This window comes from Ammodytes marinus, assembly GCF_949987685.1.
Source record: "Ammodytes marinus genome assembly, chromosome: 5".
Taxonomy (NCBI): Eukaryota; Metazoa; Chordata; class Actinopteri; order Uranoscopiformes; family Ammodytidae; genus Ammodytes; species Ammodytes marinus.
In genome coordinates, this window is record NC_137234.1 from 15500266 (window position 1) to 15516198 (window position 15933).

General features: G+C 40.9%; 1 protein-coding gene across 6 annotated transcripts; it reads left to right on the top strand.

The window, feature by feature from the left end:
- Positions 1-1799: 1799 nt before the first annotated feature.
- On the top strand, positions 1800-13494 carry tpm1 (tropomyosin 1 (alpha); the record flags this gene model as incomplete). 6 transcript variants are annotated; one of them, XM_080027976.1, is made up of 10 exons in its annotated part: positions 1800-2017; positions 2788-2913; positions 6112-6245; positions 6599-6716; positions 7223-7293; positions 8401-8476; positions 8708-8770; positions 8890-8959; positions 9525-9603; positions 10624-11430. In XM_080027976.1, the coding sequence occupies exons 1-10, from the start codon at positions 1904-1906 to the stop codon at positions 10625-10627; spliced, it is 855 nt and encodes a 284-aa protein (XP_079884102.1). In that variant the 5' UTR covers positions 1800-1903. The 6 variants fall into 6 exon arrangements, with proteins under 6 accessions (XP_079884102.1, XP_079884104.1, XP_079884103.1 ...); XM_080027978.1 differs by lacking the exons at positions 2788-2913; positions 9525-9603; positions 10624-11430 and adding exons at positions 2452-2577; positions 12601-13494; XM_080027977.1 differs by lacking the exons at positions 9525-9603; positions 10624-11430 and adding an exon at positions 12601-13494.
- Between the last annotated feature and the right edge of the window lie 2439 nt (positions 13495-15933).

The window sequence follows — 15933 nt, forward strand, 5'->3', positions numbered from 1 at the left end:
CCATTTCCTTGCTGCAGCAACCTCAAAGCTTCATTTTTATTGAGGTTGAATCCCTTTTTTTAATTTTCTTTTTCTTTTTAATTTTTTTTTTACTCTATAAACTATAAACTTTTTTCAGAAATGTGATCCCAAAACCACATGTATTAACTTAGACTATGTTCTGAGCCAAAGCGAGAGAAAAGCAGGCAAAAACAATAAGGCCAGATCTTTGACCAGCATTTTTTGGGTGCCAATCACAATTACACAAAGGCCAGTCTATTAGAAAATGGGCTCGCCTCAGATTATCAAAATATTTCTCCATTACCGTGCCTGCCAATCAAAGCCCAAGACAAACAAGCTGGTGTCTGATTTACCAGGCCAATACCTTGAATTGAAGCAAGGCAATATACATCCATGAGAGATTGTGAGAACACAGCTCTTGATATTATCATTTTGAATTTTGAGATGCTCCGCTAATTAACAAATCAGCAGGCCAACAGCAACACTAATCTGTTAAACTGACCAAACCCTGAGCAAGTCAAGGATATTTTAGGGGGACCTATCTGGTAGCATTAGACCTTGGACTGTTGGCACAGAGTCTAAGATCCATATTACAGACGAAGGCAGGTGCACGAAAGAGAAGGAGGTCCTAAAAATATCCTTGAGGATCTCTGTGAGGTCTAAGACATTTGGCGTGTCCTTAGTCGCCGCAGTGGTGTGCTTTAGCTTTTCTTTAGCTTGGTGTATTATTTTTATGTTAAAAATAACAACAAAAAATAATCACAAAGGCAATTATTGGATCAAAAAACTCACTTAGAATGAATGCTTTACAGTAACAGAATATATAACTGTGTTGTAACGCGTTCTTAATTTTTCTTAGTACAGCTACTGATAAATGTATTGCATGTAACTGGAATTATATAGATATGTTCCTTCCTAGCTGTGAGAAGCAGTTAACATTTCTCAAATGGCGAGTCAATCAGCGGCTCAGCTGCTATAATTGCTGTATAAAAGCCATCCTGGCTGCCTAGGCTGGTGTTGGGCCCCTGCACTGCCCCTGTCAAGTGACACATCAACAGTTTACAAGGAGGATATCAGATACATTATCAGGTTAAAGACTTCCCTGTCTTGAGCCTCCCAGATTGTGAACAATGCCTCTAGGGCTTGCTATGGCTTATCGAAAGCATTTCTTCTCACACAGCCTTGAGCTACCAGAACTTATGCCAGAGGAACTTTCCCCCTCATCTACCCACCCAGACACACTCACAAACAGACACTGACACACAGTGGCTGTAAGTTGACTAAAGCCCTGGTCAAAGTGCAGCTGTTTGTGTGCTCCCACTCCCAGGACCAAATGTCACATAGCACTGGCACCATGAAATCCAAAAAAAGATTTTTACATGAAAGGCAACCCTGTCCCAGACTTCAGTAATAATGGGTTAATAATACAAAATACACTAAATAAAGAGGCAAGAAATAGATGCAGCTTTTGAATGTGTCGCCACAGTGGAGAAAATAAACTGCACCAAGTGATTTAATCATGGGCTCATCTAGAGAGAAATCTGCATTAAATGGCTTCTGTTACGTTCCCATTAGGAAGCCTTTCCGTGGGTGCACCCCGCCTGTCCATCACATCCCATATAAAGGCGTTTCAACAGTCAAATGTTTGGGAGCAACGAATGGCTGAGCAGATCTTAAGAAAAAAAAACACCCTGGCACCCGCACACGCCTCCTCCCAAAAAGTATTGGACGTCCGAAGGAATCCAGTCACCCCCCCTTTGAAAGTACATATCTGACAGGGCACAATAGGGCAGAGCCTGCACTCCAGCTTAGCGTTCAGTAAGGCACAGACGCCCCATCGCCTCTCTCCTCTTCTTGGTTTATTGGACATTTTGTCGGTGCAGCCGAAAATCAATTAGCAGCCATGGACGCCATCAAGAAGAAGATGCAGATGCTCAAGCTCGACAAGGAGAATGCCTTGGACAGAGCTGAGCAGGCTGAGTCAGACAAGAAAGCAGCTGAGGACAAGAGCAAACAGGTCGGCTGATTTTTTTGTGTTTTTTTGCTTTTGTGGAAGTCTCAGAGATCCATAGAGCAAAAAGCAGGAATACCATACAGTAGCAGTATGCCTAAACAAACTACTGTCATTTAAATGGACCGCCTCCTAAATACGGATTAATTACTTTCATGGATAATCCCAAATAAGGATCAAATTAAGATTAACCCATTCGTTTTGAATTGTGGATGTTATAATTCCTCCTCTTAGCTGTTTTGGCAAATGATGTTGTAAAATTAACATTGGAAATGCCTTTCTGAAATGTGAATGAGAGAGATGTAGCTATTGTTTGATAGTTATTTTATTTTATTAATAAATGTATCATATTACAAATTAATTACTCATTATTTGATTAATTGCATGTTGATTTTATATTGTGTTTAACTTTATAATGTCTTTTATATGCATGTGTATAGTTAGACGACGAAATTAAAGAGTTGGAAAAGAAATTGCGTCTCACTGAAGATGAGAGAGATAAAGTGTTTGAGGAGTTCCAAACTGCTGAAGAGAAGCTGCTCGCGGCTGAGGAGACCGCCACCCAGGTACTTGACTCTGACGTGCATGAACTTTCCTAACTTTTTTTCTTCTTTTCTCTCTTTCCCCTGTCTTGTCCTGTCCTCTCCGGTCCTGTCCCGTGTCTGTCTCTCTCTGTACGCGCTCTCGCGCCTGTGCGCGCTCACGCATCTCACCATCTCACCCCTTCGCTGATCACCTCTGAAAACCTTTCGCTGCTCTGAAACTCATGGCCTCAGCTTGAGGACGACTTGGTAGCTCTGCAGAAGAAGCTGAAGGGAACTGAGGATGAGTTGGACAAGTATTCCGAGGCTCTTAAGGACGCCCAGGAGAAACTTGAGTTGGCAGAGAAGAAAGCCGCCGATGTAAGTAAGGGAGGGTTTCACAGTGGCACCCTTCCCTCTGAACCACGCTTTCCCCCCACATCTTTATTCATTCTTTCATCACTTATTATGAGTGTGGCAAGCGACAGTTCACCGCCAACATGTTCCCCTCTGTTGTGATTCAAAATGGCCCTTGTCTACTATCTGGGTATTGATTTTCTTTGTGGGTGGGTAGGTTTGACCAATTGGCCCCAATTTGATCAAATGTCCAATTAGGCTGATGTTGAACTGTCGCTTGAATGTGTTGTCAATAATCACATGCACAATCACTTACAGGTCTGCCCAAAGAAAGTCAGATTTGGTGTTTAGCTGAAACACTTATCATTTCCTTACATTTTTTTTCGGTAATCCCTCTATAGGCTAACTCATGAGATGAATGATCTAATCGTGCTTCCTTATAGGACTGGATGTCTTAAGTCTTATAGGTCCTCTGCTGGGGAAGGCTTTGCTCAAGAGCAAAAAATGGAGTAGCCCTAATGTGAAGTCTTCCTTGGAACGCAGCGAGCAAGCGCCTGGATAAATATAGCCCACTGCTTTATATGGTCAAGATAGAGCTCACATCTGCAGGCTGCGCTCTCTGCTTACCACAGGGAAAAACACTGTCCCCCTGCTTTCAAAATGTCCCAGGAGACGTGCTGTTTGAAAAAATAAATAGGCCTACATACAAATACATTAATAATTTATAGGCAGACAAATTAAATAAATTATCCTTTTAAAATATTTTGCAGTTAATTTTGGACGAGTACAACTATATAAACAATCTATAGTGTAAGTGTAGAATCTCTCGGTGGAATCCATTTGTAGTGTAGCTTTCAATTTGCCCCCAGGAAAACCCCGTTGTAATAATCCTTTAATTGGATTCCTCCGAGGAGTTAGGCCGTAAGCTATTGTGTCTACTTCATAGTGTAGTGACTTTTATCTTAATCACACTTGATGCTGTTTTTAATTGCCTAGATATACTATTGAAGTTCCATCCCCTAATATTCCTATAGGGACGTTTAAGTAGCCTATGTCTGTATTGCTCAAATTAATTTAACGATGCCTAAGTATACTGTTCTTAAGGCCTTATTTTTTCGCTCTTTCATTCAGTGAACACTTATTGAATGGCCTGTGTCTCAAAGTATTTCACTGCCACGTGTGCTGCTCGCAGTCGACCCGCAGAGGGCGCTGTGGCCACAGGCTTGACTATTAGAGTCTGCTGACAGATTATGTGCTTATCAATAAAAATGCCTAGTTTTTCAGCATTAATTACATTTCATGTTGTAATATTCTATCTGGTACTGCAACATATTTTGATTCACTTTATCTAATTTTTAGCGCCTTGTTTTTTAAAAATCAGTAGTAGCCTACTTCCTGGACAAATGACAGGCAGTGAGTGATGCGTCTCCAGAAAGCGTGCGCACCCTCAGCAGCCCGTCTTCACGCACGCAGCTCTCGGCACAATCAAGGACGTCATCTGGCTGCTTGACAATTTCTCTCGGGTGTTGTGCTCCAGTTCAAGGTGTAGCCTAGTCTTTTTCTTTCTAAAACGAAGGCCAGTTGTTGATAGCGAACAATGTCCGGATCGCTGGATGCAGTCAAACGAAAGATCAAATACTTGCAAGAGCAGGCAGACGGTGCTGAGGAGAAAGCCGAGAGATTACAGAAGGAGTTGCTTGCCAACAGGACAGCCAGGGAACAAGTAAGCATGTCTACCGCGCAAAAAAAAAACAGACACAGGGGCAGCTTACTAAAACGCGAAACATCCTCCTCTTTCAGCATCTTCTGTGTTCATGAAAGGTGACACCTTGGATTGATAGCGTAGTGAGGCAGCGGGATTTCTCTTGATACACCGCAGTGCTGCACGCTGAGCTTTACATGGCTCCTTGCAGTGCCAGCTCTAAGTAGCTATCCTACTGAGGGTTTGACAGCCTGCTCCTCCTGTCTAGGCGCTTATAGGTAATTGTTTACGCTAGGCCGCTGATGCCAAGTCAAAGCGGTGGTACAACCGTGGCACGTTGTTTCTCTATATATAGCCTCACCCCCCGCTACTTTGTTTCATTCGCATCTTTCTGATGCACTTCCACCTGCTTTCCAGGAAGTAGGCTACCGTTTTTTTGTGTGTCTATCGTGCAGGCACGCCAGCAGCAGTTTAAACCTTTGATTAAATTATTTTCAGCAACCAGGAAGCTACATGTAAACAACGTTTAAAGTGCCTGTCTGTAATCACTATGAGCTAATGCTCTTTGACTTGTCCATATAAGGACAATAGCTTTTCACAGCTCTGCAAAGAGTGATTTCCCCTCCTCAAGAGCGGCAGTTATCTAGACGGGAAATAAATCTTTCTGCAGGGGCTTATTGCAGTCCGAGTCAGGCTCAGGCTCAGACTGACAGTTTATAATTTATCTTGATCAAATCAATGCATTTGAAAGCCCCGCTTCAGTCGATAGATCATTAGAGACTTCCTTAACTTTGAAATGCACTTTGGTCCAACACAGCACACTTTAACATGACCTGCAGGGGAGTAAACTGAACTTGTAGTTTGTCACTGTGCATTTTCAGGACAATGTTAGTTAAATATTTCGCCTAACAGCCTTCAGAACGAAGGTTTGAATACTAATCGAAAAGGTTGTTCTTTTTAGTTCTAAACAAGTTTTCTCCAAAAGTTGCATGATTCTTTAAGTTGCACCAATAAGTTGCAAATGTGACCAGATACATTGATTAAAATGTCTCCTGCAATTGTGCACTATCCAGGGAGTCTCACCTCCTTTGGTTCTTTGTGTACAATTTTTCTCCTGCTCATTTACAGTGTAATCCTCTCAGGGCCTTTTGACTTGAGCTTTTGTTAATGTTCACTCAGGGGGCCTAGTAATGAGCTGGGGTTATTCGACCTTCTGTCAGTCTGGGACATTGTTATCACTATACACAGTCAATTAGGAAACACAGTAGACAAGTCTCCTGGGAGGACTATTTTTTTTTCAAACAGTTGGCACACGGAAACACTTCTTAACTACCCGCCATCACACTCGGTGTTGGAGTGCAACCCTAAGACCTCAGCTGCTAAAACAAAACAAAATCCAATGTAACATCTATTGGACATTCTTTGGGCTGACGTGTATGTGTGTACTGTGCACTTGTGTGATGTGTCCAGGTATGTGTAATGATAAAGATGCTGATGCACTTGTCTTCTCTCTTCCCCAGGCTGAGGCAGATGTCGCTTCCCTTAACAGACGTATCCAGCTGGTTGAGGAGGAGTTGGATCGTGCCCAGGAGCGTCTTGCTACTGCTCTGACCAAGCTGGAGGAGGCTGAGAAGGCTGCTGATGAGAGCGAGAGGTGGGTCTTTATATGAACAACACACACACACACACACACACACTCACTCAGGTCTTCTGAGCTCTTGCCATTTCCGTTCGAGATGCAGGTGGCTGGTCTGTGTTACAATGAACAGCCTTTGTGCCGCGGAGCCACATGTCACACTAGCTGTTTCAGAATTCTTAATTCTCTGACCATTTCATGACAACAAAAAACAATTAGCCATTCACAGTGGAGGAGTATTTTTAAAGATGTATCAGCCAACATTGCTATGTACCAGACATTAGTTTCCTTAGGCAGACTAGGCTTTTTTCCGTCAGGTTCCTAAACATTTTTTGACTGTTTGTTTGTTTGCTTGCTTTCCCCACCTACAGAGGCATGAAGGTTATTGAGAACAGGGCCATGAAGGACGAGGAGAAGATGGAGTTGCAGGAGATCCAGCTTAAAGAGGCTAAGCACATTGCTGAGGAGGCTGACCGCAAATATGAGGAGGCGAGTTTTTTAAGGCCACTGGAATCCTACCACACCACACCACAATAACATTCCAACAGCAGACATGCAGTCGTTCATTCAGTAGACTTAGTAGTTCTGTCAGAGAGTTGTTACAAAGAGAGTTATCTGTTGATCCTATGTAAGTTGTATATGTTTAGATGAAGACCCATAAGGAAGCGTTTTAACCCAATATGCCACTGGTGTGTAAATGGATATAAATGACAGTATAGTACAAACACCGCTGTTGTTAGTGGTGGCATGATATTAATTACAGCTTTGAGGTACTTGTCCTTGAGTATATTTACTTTATTTGACTTACATTTTCCAATCATTTTTTCCACTAGACAATCAGAGCTGAAAAATGAGTTGATTAGTAGAGTACTTTTTATTATTGAGGACTTTTGATATTTTTGATATTTTCCTGGTTATACTTGCACACGTTTTCACACACGCAGTCAAGTATTTGTTTGCGTTGTTGTAACACTCTGTTGTGCTGCACCCTAAAGGTCGCCCGTAAGCTGGTCATCATTGAGGGTGAATTGGAGCGCACAGAGGAGCGCGCTGAGCTCTCAGAAGGGTAAGAAGTTTCACCTTTTTACATCCACTAAACCCTGCACTGACACTTGCATGTACACACTGGCATTTCAACAGCTTTTAACACAAAGACACAAAGATAATATTGCAGTTGTTTCCCTTTTTTAAACAGTGTATCCTGTCTGTGCTGAATATTTTGCATGCTCTCAATGGTTTAAATTTAAATTGTTTTACACTTGCACGCGTACGCCACACCCACTAACAGACGGGCTCGGAGAGCGGAGGAAGAGCTAAGGGTTGTGGAGCAGAGCATGAAATCACTAAACAACTCAGTCATAAAGGTACTACAAACAAACAGCTAACACTATAAGACTGCCTACCACCTTTAACGAGTGGCTCTCCCTACTTTCATTCACGCTGCCAAGCGAAGCCTCTGCTTCACTTTCTGTGCTTATTCTTTTCCTCTCGCATTCTCTTTCACACTCTGGCTCGGTTAGACTTTCACACCTCTAACATGGCAGAAACTGTGCAAGGATAACGCCTCACGTTTTTAAAGGTGCACTATGCAGTTTGAGTGGAGTGGGGATTTGTTTCCATTTTCAAGTCTGCCATTAGTTAACAAAACATGTTTACTCTCCATGTCATTCTTTAGTATTGAATTATTCAATCTTCATTATTAAACAACTAAATTATTTTGGGGTACTTGGAACAAAATGTAATTAACACATTTTCCTGTGAGGAAAGTTTGTTAATTAGTTTGTGGGAATATACCTTTAGAAAATATTCACTTTCCTGACACACCCAAAGTTACATAGTGCACCTTTATTTAAGAGAAAGCATGTTATTCATCAGATGCCATTTACTAAATGATTGACTCCATTGCCACCCACTAGTCTTTGTGAGTCACGTTGCTATTCTCACACTCCTGCTCTGTTGAGGCACTTTGAAGGTACTTTTGGGGTTCCCTCCTCGTTTATTCCTTGTAGTTCTTACTTATTTTGTCTCCTGTCCCCCCCCCCCCTTCTTTCCTCCTCCCCGTGTTGTGGTTCCACCTCTGGTTCTGTCCATCCTGGCTTCCTCCACCCCTCTTCTTCTCCTTTGCAACTTTACCCCCAACCCCCCCTCTCCCCTCCATCATCTAAAACACCAGCAAATGCTCAGAGCTTGAGGAAGAGTTGAAAACTGTGACCAACAACCTGAAGTCACTGGAGGCCCAGGCTGAGAAGGTAAGCAGCGACCTTCTGGGTCAACTGCATGCTGTCAAAACGGCTCGGCTCCCCATTTAGACTGGAAGGAGCCCAATATCTTCACTCTAACTTTCATTTCATTCCATAGTTCTCTGAGTAAATGTATTGATCAATGTGCAATGGTGATAGTTTCACTTCACTAGGATGTTCAGAGTGACTTGTGCTTGTGTGTGTGTGTGTTTGACACCTTTCTTTGCTTTTGTCCCACAGTACTCACAGAAGGAGGACAAGTACGAGGAGGAGATCAAGGTCCTCACCGACAAGCTGAAGGAGGTAACGTTTCACAACAAGACCTTATCTAAGGGGCTTGAGTCTGGGATCACTTCTACAAGTCACAGGTCGATGTTCCACTGTTGGGGCTAACTCATAAATCTCTCTCTGTAAACACACAGGCTGAGACTCGTGCTGAGTTCGCTGAGAGATCAGTAGCCAAGCTTGAGAAGACCATTGATGACCTGGAAGGTATGATTCTTTTTCTTTTGTCCCTCACTCCAGAATGCTACTTTAATTATTTAGGAATTGGTTATTGTGTCATTGATAGAGGTATTTGGGCAAGGGATAGTGCTTTAAAAAAATCTCTTTCTTTGCCTTTGCTCTTGAACTCTCTGCTTCCCTTTTTTAATCTCGTCATTGTTGTATTTGACACAGCGTTACGCATTTGTTGTGGTGACCATTAGCCTACCTGTTTTAAGTCGAGTTGATTATGTCTTTTTGAGTTCCAAGATAGGAAAGGAAATGCATGAGATAGCAGGCAAGATAACATGCCTACATTTAGGGCCAAGGGCTAATAGCCAAATGGCAGTGTGGTTTATATGGTCCATTTCTTCATGGCCCCCTGATGATTTTCCCTTGACTTCCATTCTATCATTTTCTGGTGTAACTCTTGTTTTTCCTCTTTTTTTCACCCCTTCCTGTCTGTCTTGTTAATGGTCTGGATTCTTCACCCTTCACCTCCTTCACCTTTGTTCCACCATTTCACTTTGCACCTCCCCTCCACCACCCGTGCGTTCCCCCTGGCCACCAATAGATGAGTTGTATGCCCAGAAACTGAAGTACAAGGCCATCAGCGAGGAGCTGGACCACGCCCTCAACGACATGACTTCCATGTAAATTTTCAACTCTCTGCGCCTGCTTGTTTCACTCTTCCCCCCCCCCCCCTTGCACCTGTCCACTCTGTACACAGACTCACTGTCTCACCTCCGTCATCTACTCCATATTCCCTTGTACCGATCATAGCTAGTAAATCATAATCTCGAAAATGTTAATACTCTTAAACTGGCTGGGCAGCCATATTTTTTTCTAGAAATAGTCTTTAGACTGAAGGTCTTAAAACAGACATTGTGGTATCCCACGTCTGTGGCTGAAGCCCACCTGCAATAATTCTTACATCTCTGAAGTGCTTTATTCTAACACGTCTGTGTGGTTGTGATGATACTATGATAACTTTGCATTAGTATCATAGTGTTTGAGAAGACCATAAACAGGATTGAAGTAATGTTGTGGATGAACAAAAGTCAGCATGTATGACTTTCTTACATTTCTTTAGCTGATTTCAGTTGTGAATTGTGTGACTTTTCTGTTTGTTTTTATAGTAGTATTATATTTTCACATGATATTTTTGACATAATTTGCGACGCATGCAAGTTGCCTGTGTGTAAATGTTGTACACTGTATTACTAAAGCGTTTGGTTGAATCTGATTTACTCCCTCAGGGTGTTTTGCGTGTTTCCCCTTTTCCCTTTCAACTAACATGGTCTACTTCTGTCCAGAAGTAACAATCCCAAGTGTGTTTGTGCATCCCCCTTTGTTCTGCCTTTAATGCTAGTTGAAGGTTAATAGTCACAGTTTAGCATCACTGAGGTTGAACCCCCAGTTTTGCTAAATTAGTGTTGGCCATGGAGATACGCGCGGCGCTGCTCCTCGTGTGTTGATGTAATCAGAGGGTGTAGTCTTTGTTTGTCGGTGTGTCCTACCTCACAATGCATCTCCACCGTGCATTGTAGGTTTTGTATGTTGTCGTGACTCGTGTGGTTTTGGTGAATTGTGGTGCGCATCCTGAGATTCCGTTATTTTCCATAGTTTTTCCGGCCCCCTTGGTTCACTTTACTTCTTCTCTCCCCACACAGATAATTTGTTTACACCTCATCAAAGACGTCTCCTGGCGGCTAAGCGGCATCTGTCTGCTCTATCCAGCCTTCTCTCCATTACCCCTTCCCTATCTGTCTTTGCTTTCCTTACTTCCTCATGTTTTCATCCTCATGTCAGACTTAATTGCATCCCATCTCTTGTACAGAATCCTAGAATCTTTCTGCATTGTGTAAAGAATAAACACCCTTCCTTCTATGTATGCTGTATCTCTTTACTCTGTCCTTTTTTTCTCTGTTTAATTTCTATTTATTTTCAAGTGGCTCTAATAAAACCAGGAAGCCTTGATTTTAAGTTATGTTTTTTCATGTTTTCTTCATCCACACAAACCGTTAGTTGAGCTTTACCCTGCTTTCCTTGGTGTAGATTCATAGACTTTTTTTTTTCTCTTCAAATATTATTCTGTGAAAGTGAGATATTACGAATATCCCATCAGAAACCTAGAACGACAGGTACTTGATTGCAAGCTGAGCCAAGGTGTATTCTCCCTGAGCATTTGAGACTGATGCATGCTAGCAATTCTCAACATTTAAGTACTGTGACAGGAGGAGCTGAGTGGAAGGAAATGAGAATCGGAGAGAATTATTAGTGTTTGGAATAGTTCTTATCAGGAAGAATGTGGTAAAGTAGAGCGATGGGTGGAATAGAGAACAGTATGTGAGATTTGTTGAGCCTCATCTGGTTGCTGGAAAAATTGGATGAAACTGCTATCGGTGATTATGACACATGGGCTTTGTATGATACAGAGTATCCTGTTATATATTTGAAATAAATATACAATCACACATTCTGAGTGTTTTTTTTTTATTCAAGTCTTCTCCATTCATACAGACACACAGAGAGATAAGCAGAAGTGAGCAATTATTTGGTGTTGTGTATTGAGAGAATTCATCATTCCAATTGGACTGCAGAACAGTAGTTGAGACACATCCTTAAATGATTGAAAAATGTCTGACCAAACTGGAAGTAGAAAGTGGTTGATCTTAAGTAACGGTTTATGCAGTTCTGACATCGATCTTTAAACATATACCTTGCTCTTCATAGAGAATATTATCAACGAATTGGCAGATCTAGTATTAATTTTAAATTTTTTTGCCACTCTATCTCATTTTAAAATGAATATTTTTAAGGTCAAGGTTTGCTGCCATGGTTGTTCTTCTTATTCAACATGCTAATCCTCTGTTTTCACTCTCCACACTTGCCTGTCTGATCTACCTGTTGAAGGCAAAACTCTACAGATCAGATTGCAAAAGAAAAAAGACTCTAAACAATATCATCTCATGGCTGTTTTTGATCATGTTATGTTATAAAGGCTACTCGGATATTGTCAGTGTGTTTTTGAAAGATTATTTTGAGAAAGGCTCTAGTGATCTATTCTTGAGAAAGGTAGGTGTCCAGAGGCATTACACTCTTTTTTTCCTATTTCCCTCTGATTTCGTGTCTCCTCTTCTGTTTTTCAACTTGCTTTCTGACTGCAAAGATCCCCTCTACCAGCAACTTGAGAAAAACCGCCTTCTCAATAACGAACTACGCTTGGCTTTGAATGAGGACTAGTGTGTGTGTGTGTGTGTGTGTGTGTGTTGAGTTGTCCACATACAATGTCTGAACTGCTTGGAAATCTGTGTTGTGGAAATTTAGTTCAAATATAGTTCAAATTTATTATTTTCTAACCTAGTATTATCAATTTTGTTATGGGTTTTTTGTTGTGTTTATGTGTAATAAGACCTTTGTTGTTGACTGTAACCTGTTTGCATGGTTGCTTGAATATAATATAGTCGTGTTAACTCCATGTGTTTCTGTTGTCAGTGAAGTGTGCTACAGGTTTGAAAAGCACTGAAATTGAATGACTTACCTGAATGATGTAGCCAGCTTGATCATTAATACAAGCTAACCAACTGATGTGTGTTTGTGTGTGTGCTTGTGTGAGATTAAAACTTCTTCATCTGATGTTCTAACAGAGAAACTCGCACACGCTAAAGAAGAGAACCTCGACATGCACCAGATGCTGGACCAGACTCTAATGGAACTGAATAATTTGTGAAAGCACAGTCTGACCCCCCCACACACACTGTGGTTTTTTGGCTTTTTGTACTTGCACCTTGCTTACCATAAAACCCCCTCTTATCGTACCTTGCCCATGGTGGAGAGACCAAAACAGCCAGATGCTTTTCCTATTGTACCGTCCGGCCTTCAGTGGAACTCGACAAAAGGAGCAAAAGCTAAAGGGGAAGTAAAGCTTTACCATTCTCTCAGATGAAGTCTAAACTGAGAAAAAAGTAGTGTGTTTTTTTCGCAAGCCAGTTTTGTAATCTTGAAATGTTATCTGCCTTTTGCAACCCCTTAGAGAGCTTTTTTTCTTCATTTTTTGACAAGTCATTTGGTGAAGTGACATGTGCCACTGGTTACAAAGATTGTTTTTCTGCATCTGCATTGAAGCTGATCTGGTACTTTCTATTGCCACCTTGATAATGCACATACCAAAGGACAAAGTGAAGAAATGTTGCACTTAGTTAAACCTCAGCAAAATGCATGTTGCATTCTGTAAGACAAACTATTTTTAAAAAGATAAAGAAGTGTTCCTCAAGTCTAAGTATACATTGGCTATGCCTGTCAGTAAGTATGCTGGTGCTACTGTTTTTGTTAAACCAATGACCCAAAATGCCAAGGCATTACAGTATATCATAGTTTTCTTTAAAACAATAGTTCGACATTTTTTCATCTTGTCTGCTGTATGATTTAATTCTCATCTGGTTGTGCATTGTTTTAGCATTGTACTAATGTAGATGTTTCAAGTGTTATCATATTTGAAATGTAAAAATTATGAATATAAATAAAAGCACGTTTTGAAAGTTTTTCTAATTTTTGGTTTGTGGTGCATGCATAACCTTTTTTTCCATCATACAGATGACTTACAGTTAGACTCTTAAATTATGGGGGTGATTGAATGAACCTGCAATACAAAATAAAACATTTAATATAGAATATATCTCCCCACAGAGATGCTGACTGTGTTAGAGTTTCAGAGCAAATGTAGAGCTGTTCACTTGGCAGCTTTATGTCATTACTCCTGGAGCATTTCTTTCCCTTGACCCTCAGTTTGAATTCCAGCTGGGGGAAAAACATTGTCACGTGTTTCTTTGGCTCACTGGACTAAGCACCAGTGGACCATATCGGTAGCCTGGCACCGCCCACCTACCTAATTCCGCTCAATTTTCATTTCACTTCAGTAGCCCTCTGTACAAATGAAATGAAGTACAATGGTCTGGTATAGGACCAGGCTACCATATCGGTTCAGTTTCAGAATAATCTAAACATGCTGCAATTGTATAGAACACCTGCTCAGTTTCTACGATTGGTTTAGAATGACAGTAAAATACTATAAGATAGCGGTTGCATTAGTATAGGTTTATGTAAGGTAACAGCCTACTCAATTTGTATCTGTTGTGTTGTGTAAAATTAGTGTTTCTTTGACTCTTAAGGAATGTTGGTGGGCCTGGACCTAACTTATCAATTGTTGGGTATGCTTTTTAATCTTCAATACAATCCATTGTAGTTGTGCAACCTTATTTTACTCAGTAGATTAATTTAAATGCAAATACATATTTCCCCACCAGCATACAATGTAGTTTAAAACTTTACAAAAACAGACTGACACAGTCTAAGGGTAAGCGCCACCAAACTGTATATTTATAATATATATTTATATGATACAAACAGGTAACACTTAAAGCACACAAAAAAGAGTAGTTATACAGTATAATTCAGAGGTCTATTGAGGCATGGATATGGTTCTACATGTGTTGACAGCAGCTAAGTAGTTAGCATGACCTCTCTGAAAGTCCTTTGTTGCACTACTGAAGAGATAAGAGAAAGTGTGTGTGTGTGTGTGTGTGTGTGTGTGAGAGAGAGAGAGAGAGAGAGAGAGCGAGACATGGTCTTTGACATAAACCATATGAATGTGGCCTATTATTGTTGTTACGGGAAGAATTAACACCTTGGGAAATAGTCAGTGAGGTAAATGTGACAGATTTGTTTAGTAAAATCAATCAATTCACTTTATTTCAGCCTTAAATTACAAATAGATAATATAATTTTAATATCAAGAGTCCTTGGTAGTCAGAACCCAAACTACAACCTAAACACATGAATAGAATAAAGCATGAACATGCAGGGAAAAAAAACATCTTTTAAACAAGATTGTTAGGGAACTTTTAGCAATGCAGTGGATCACAGGCCTATTCATCTTTATTATTTTGCCATGTTATCATTGTTCTTATGGTGCATTTTCCTCAATTAAGTTGATAATTAGCCTAAATGTAATAGAAACGGAGAACCAGGTGTAGGCCTATAGTATAAATAATTCAGATTCAAGTTGAGCAATTCAACTAGTGGCACATGCCTATTTCTTCCTATACAGGTATTATTTGAGCATGTATTGGGTATACCAACGCTACAAAGGGTGGGCGTTGTGGGGACAGACCCAACCACAATGTAGGCCAGGTGTTCATTTATTTTTTCCCACTTATCCGTCTAAAAACGACGGGTTATGCTTACAAATGTGCAGTTTATCCGTCATCGTCTCGTCTGGAACAAAACACACAGTAACCTACAGGGTAAGTAGGCCTACATGTTACCCCTACCCAGGGGGCAAAGTGATTTTATGGACATGGAGCGTTGTAAAAGGTTGTTCACCAAAAATGACATCTAGGGCCTTCCACGATCACAACCTGGATGGACAACCTTGTCAACAAGCTGCTGGTAAGCTACAGTGGGCCGACATAGCAAATCAGAACCACTGTTTAAGTGAATGGGGGTGAATGGGGATGGGCTAATGGGGAATTTTTTAAACTTATAGATATCATTATGAGACTTTGCCAGTTGATTACTGACATTAAAGCGATTCTTACCTTTCCTGAATTTGAGAATTACAGCACATTCAAAATATCCCGCCTTCCTCCAATGCCCCACCCCCTCATTCCCCTATTGGTCCACGTCATTCCCATCCCCGGTGTTGTTTTGAAAAAACTTTATTTACACAGGCAGACATACAACAAGTGCCCCGGAGCAAGCACGTGAGTTTTGTTTACCAAAGCAATGGATTCCGATTCAGAAGCACCGGTAAGTTATATACATAAGCCTACACATATATATTTTTCAGTTCTATGGTTGTTATGCAGTGCACTATTTACTTGCTTTATTTTTTTAGTTATCATAGGCTACATTTTTTTTGCAAACACGCTAATGTTATCTAATAAAGCGGTCTCAGCTGTTCTGTTTTCAGTGTAACGTCG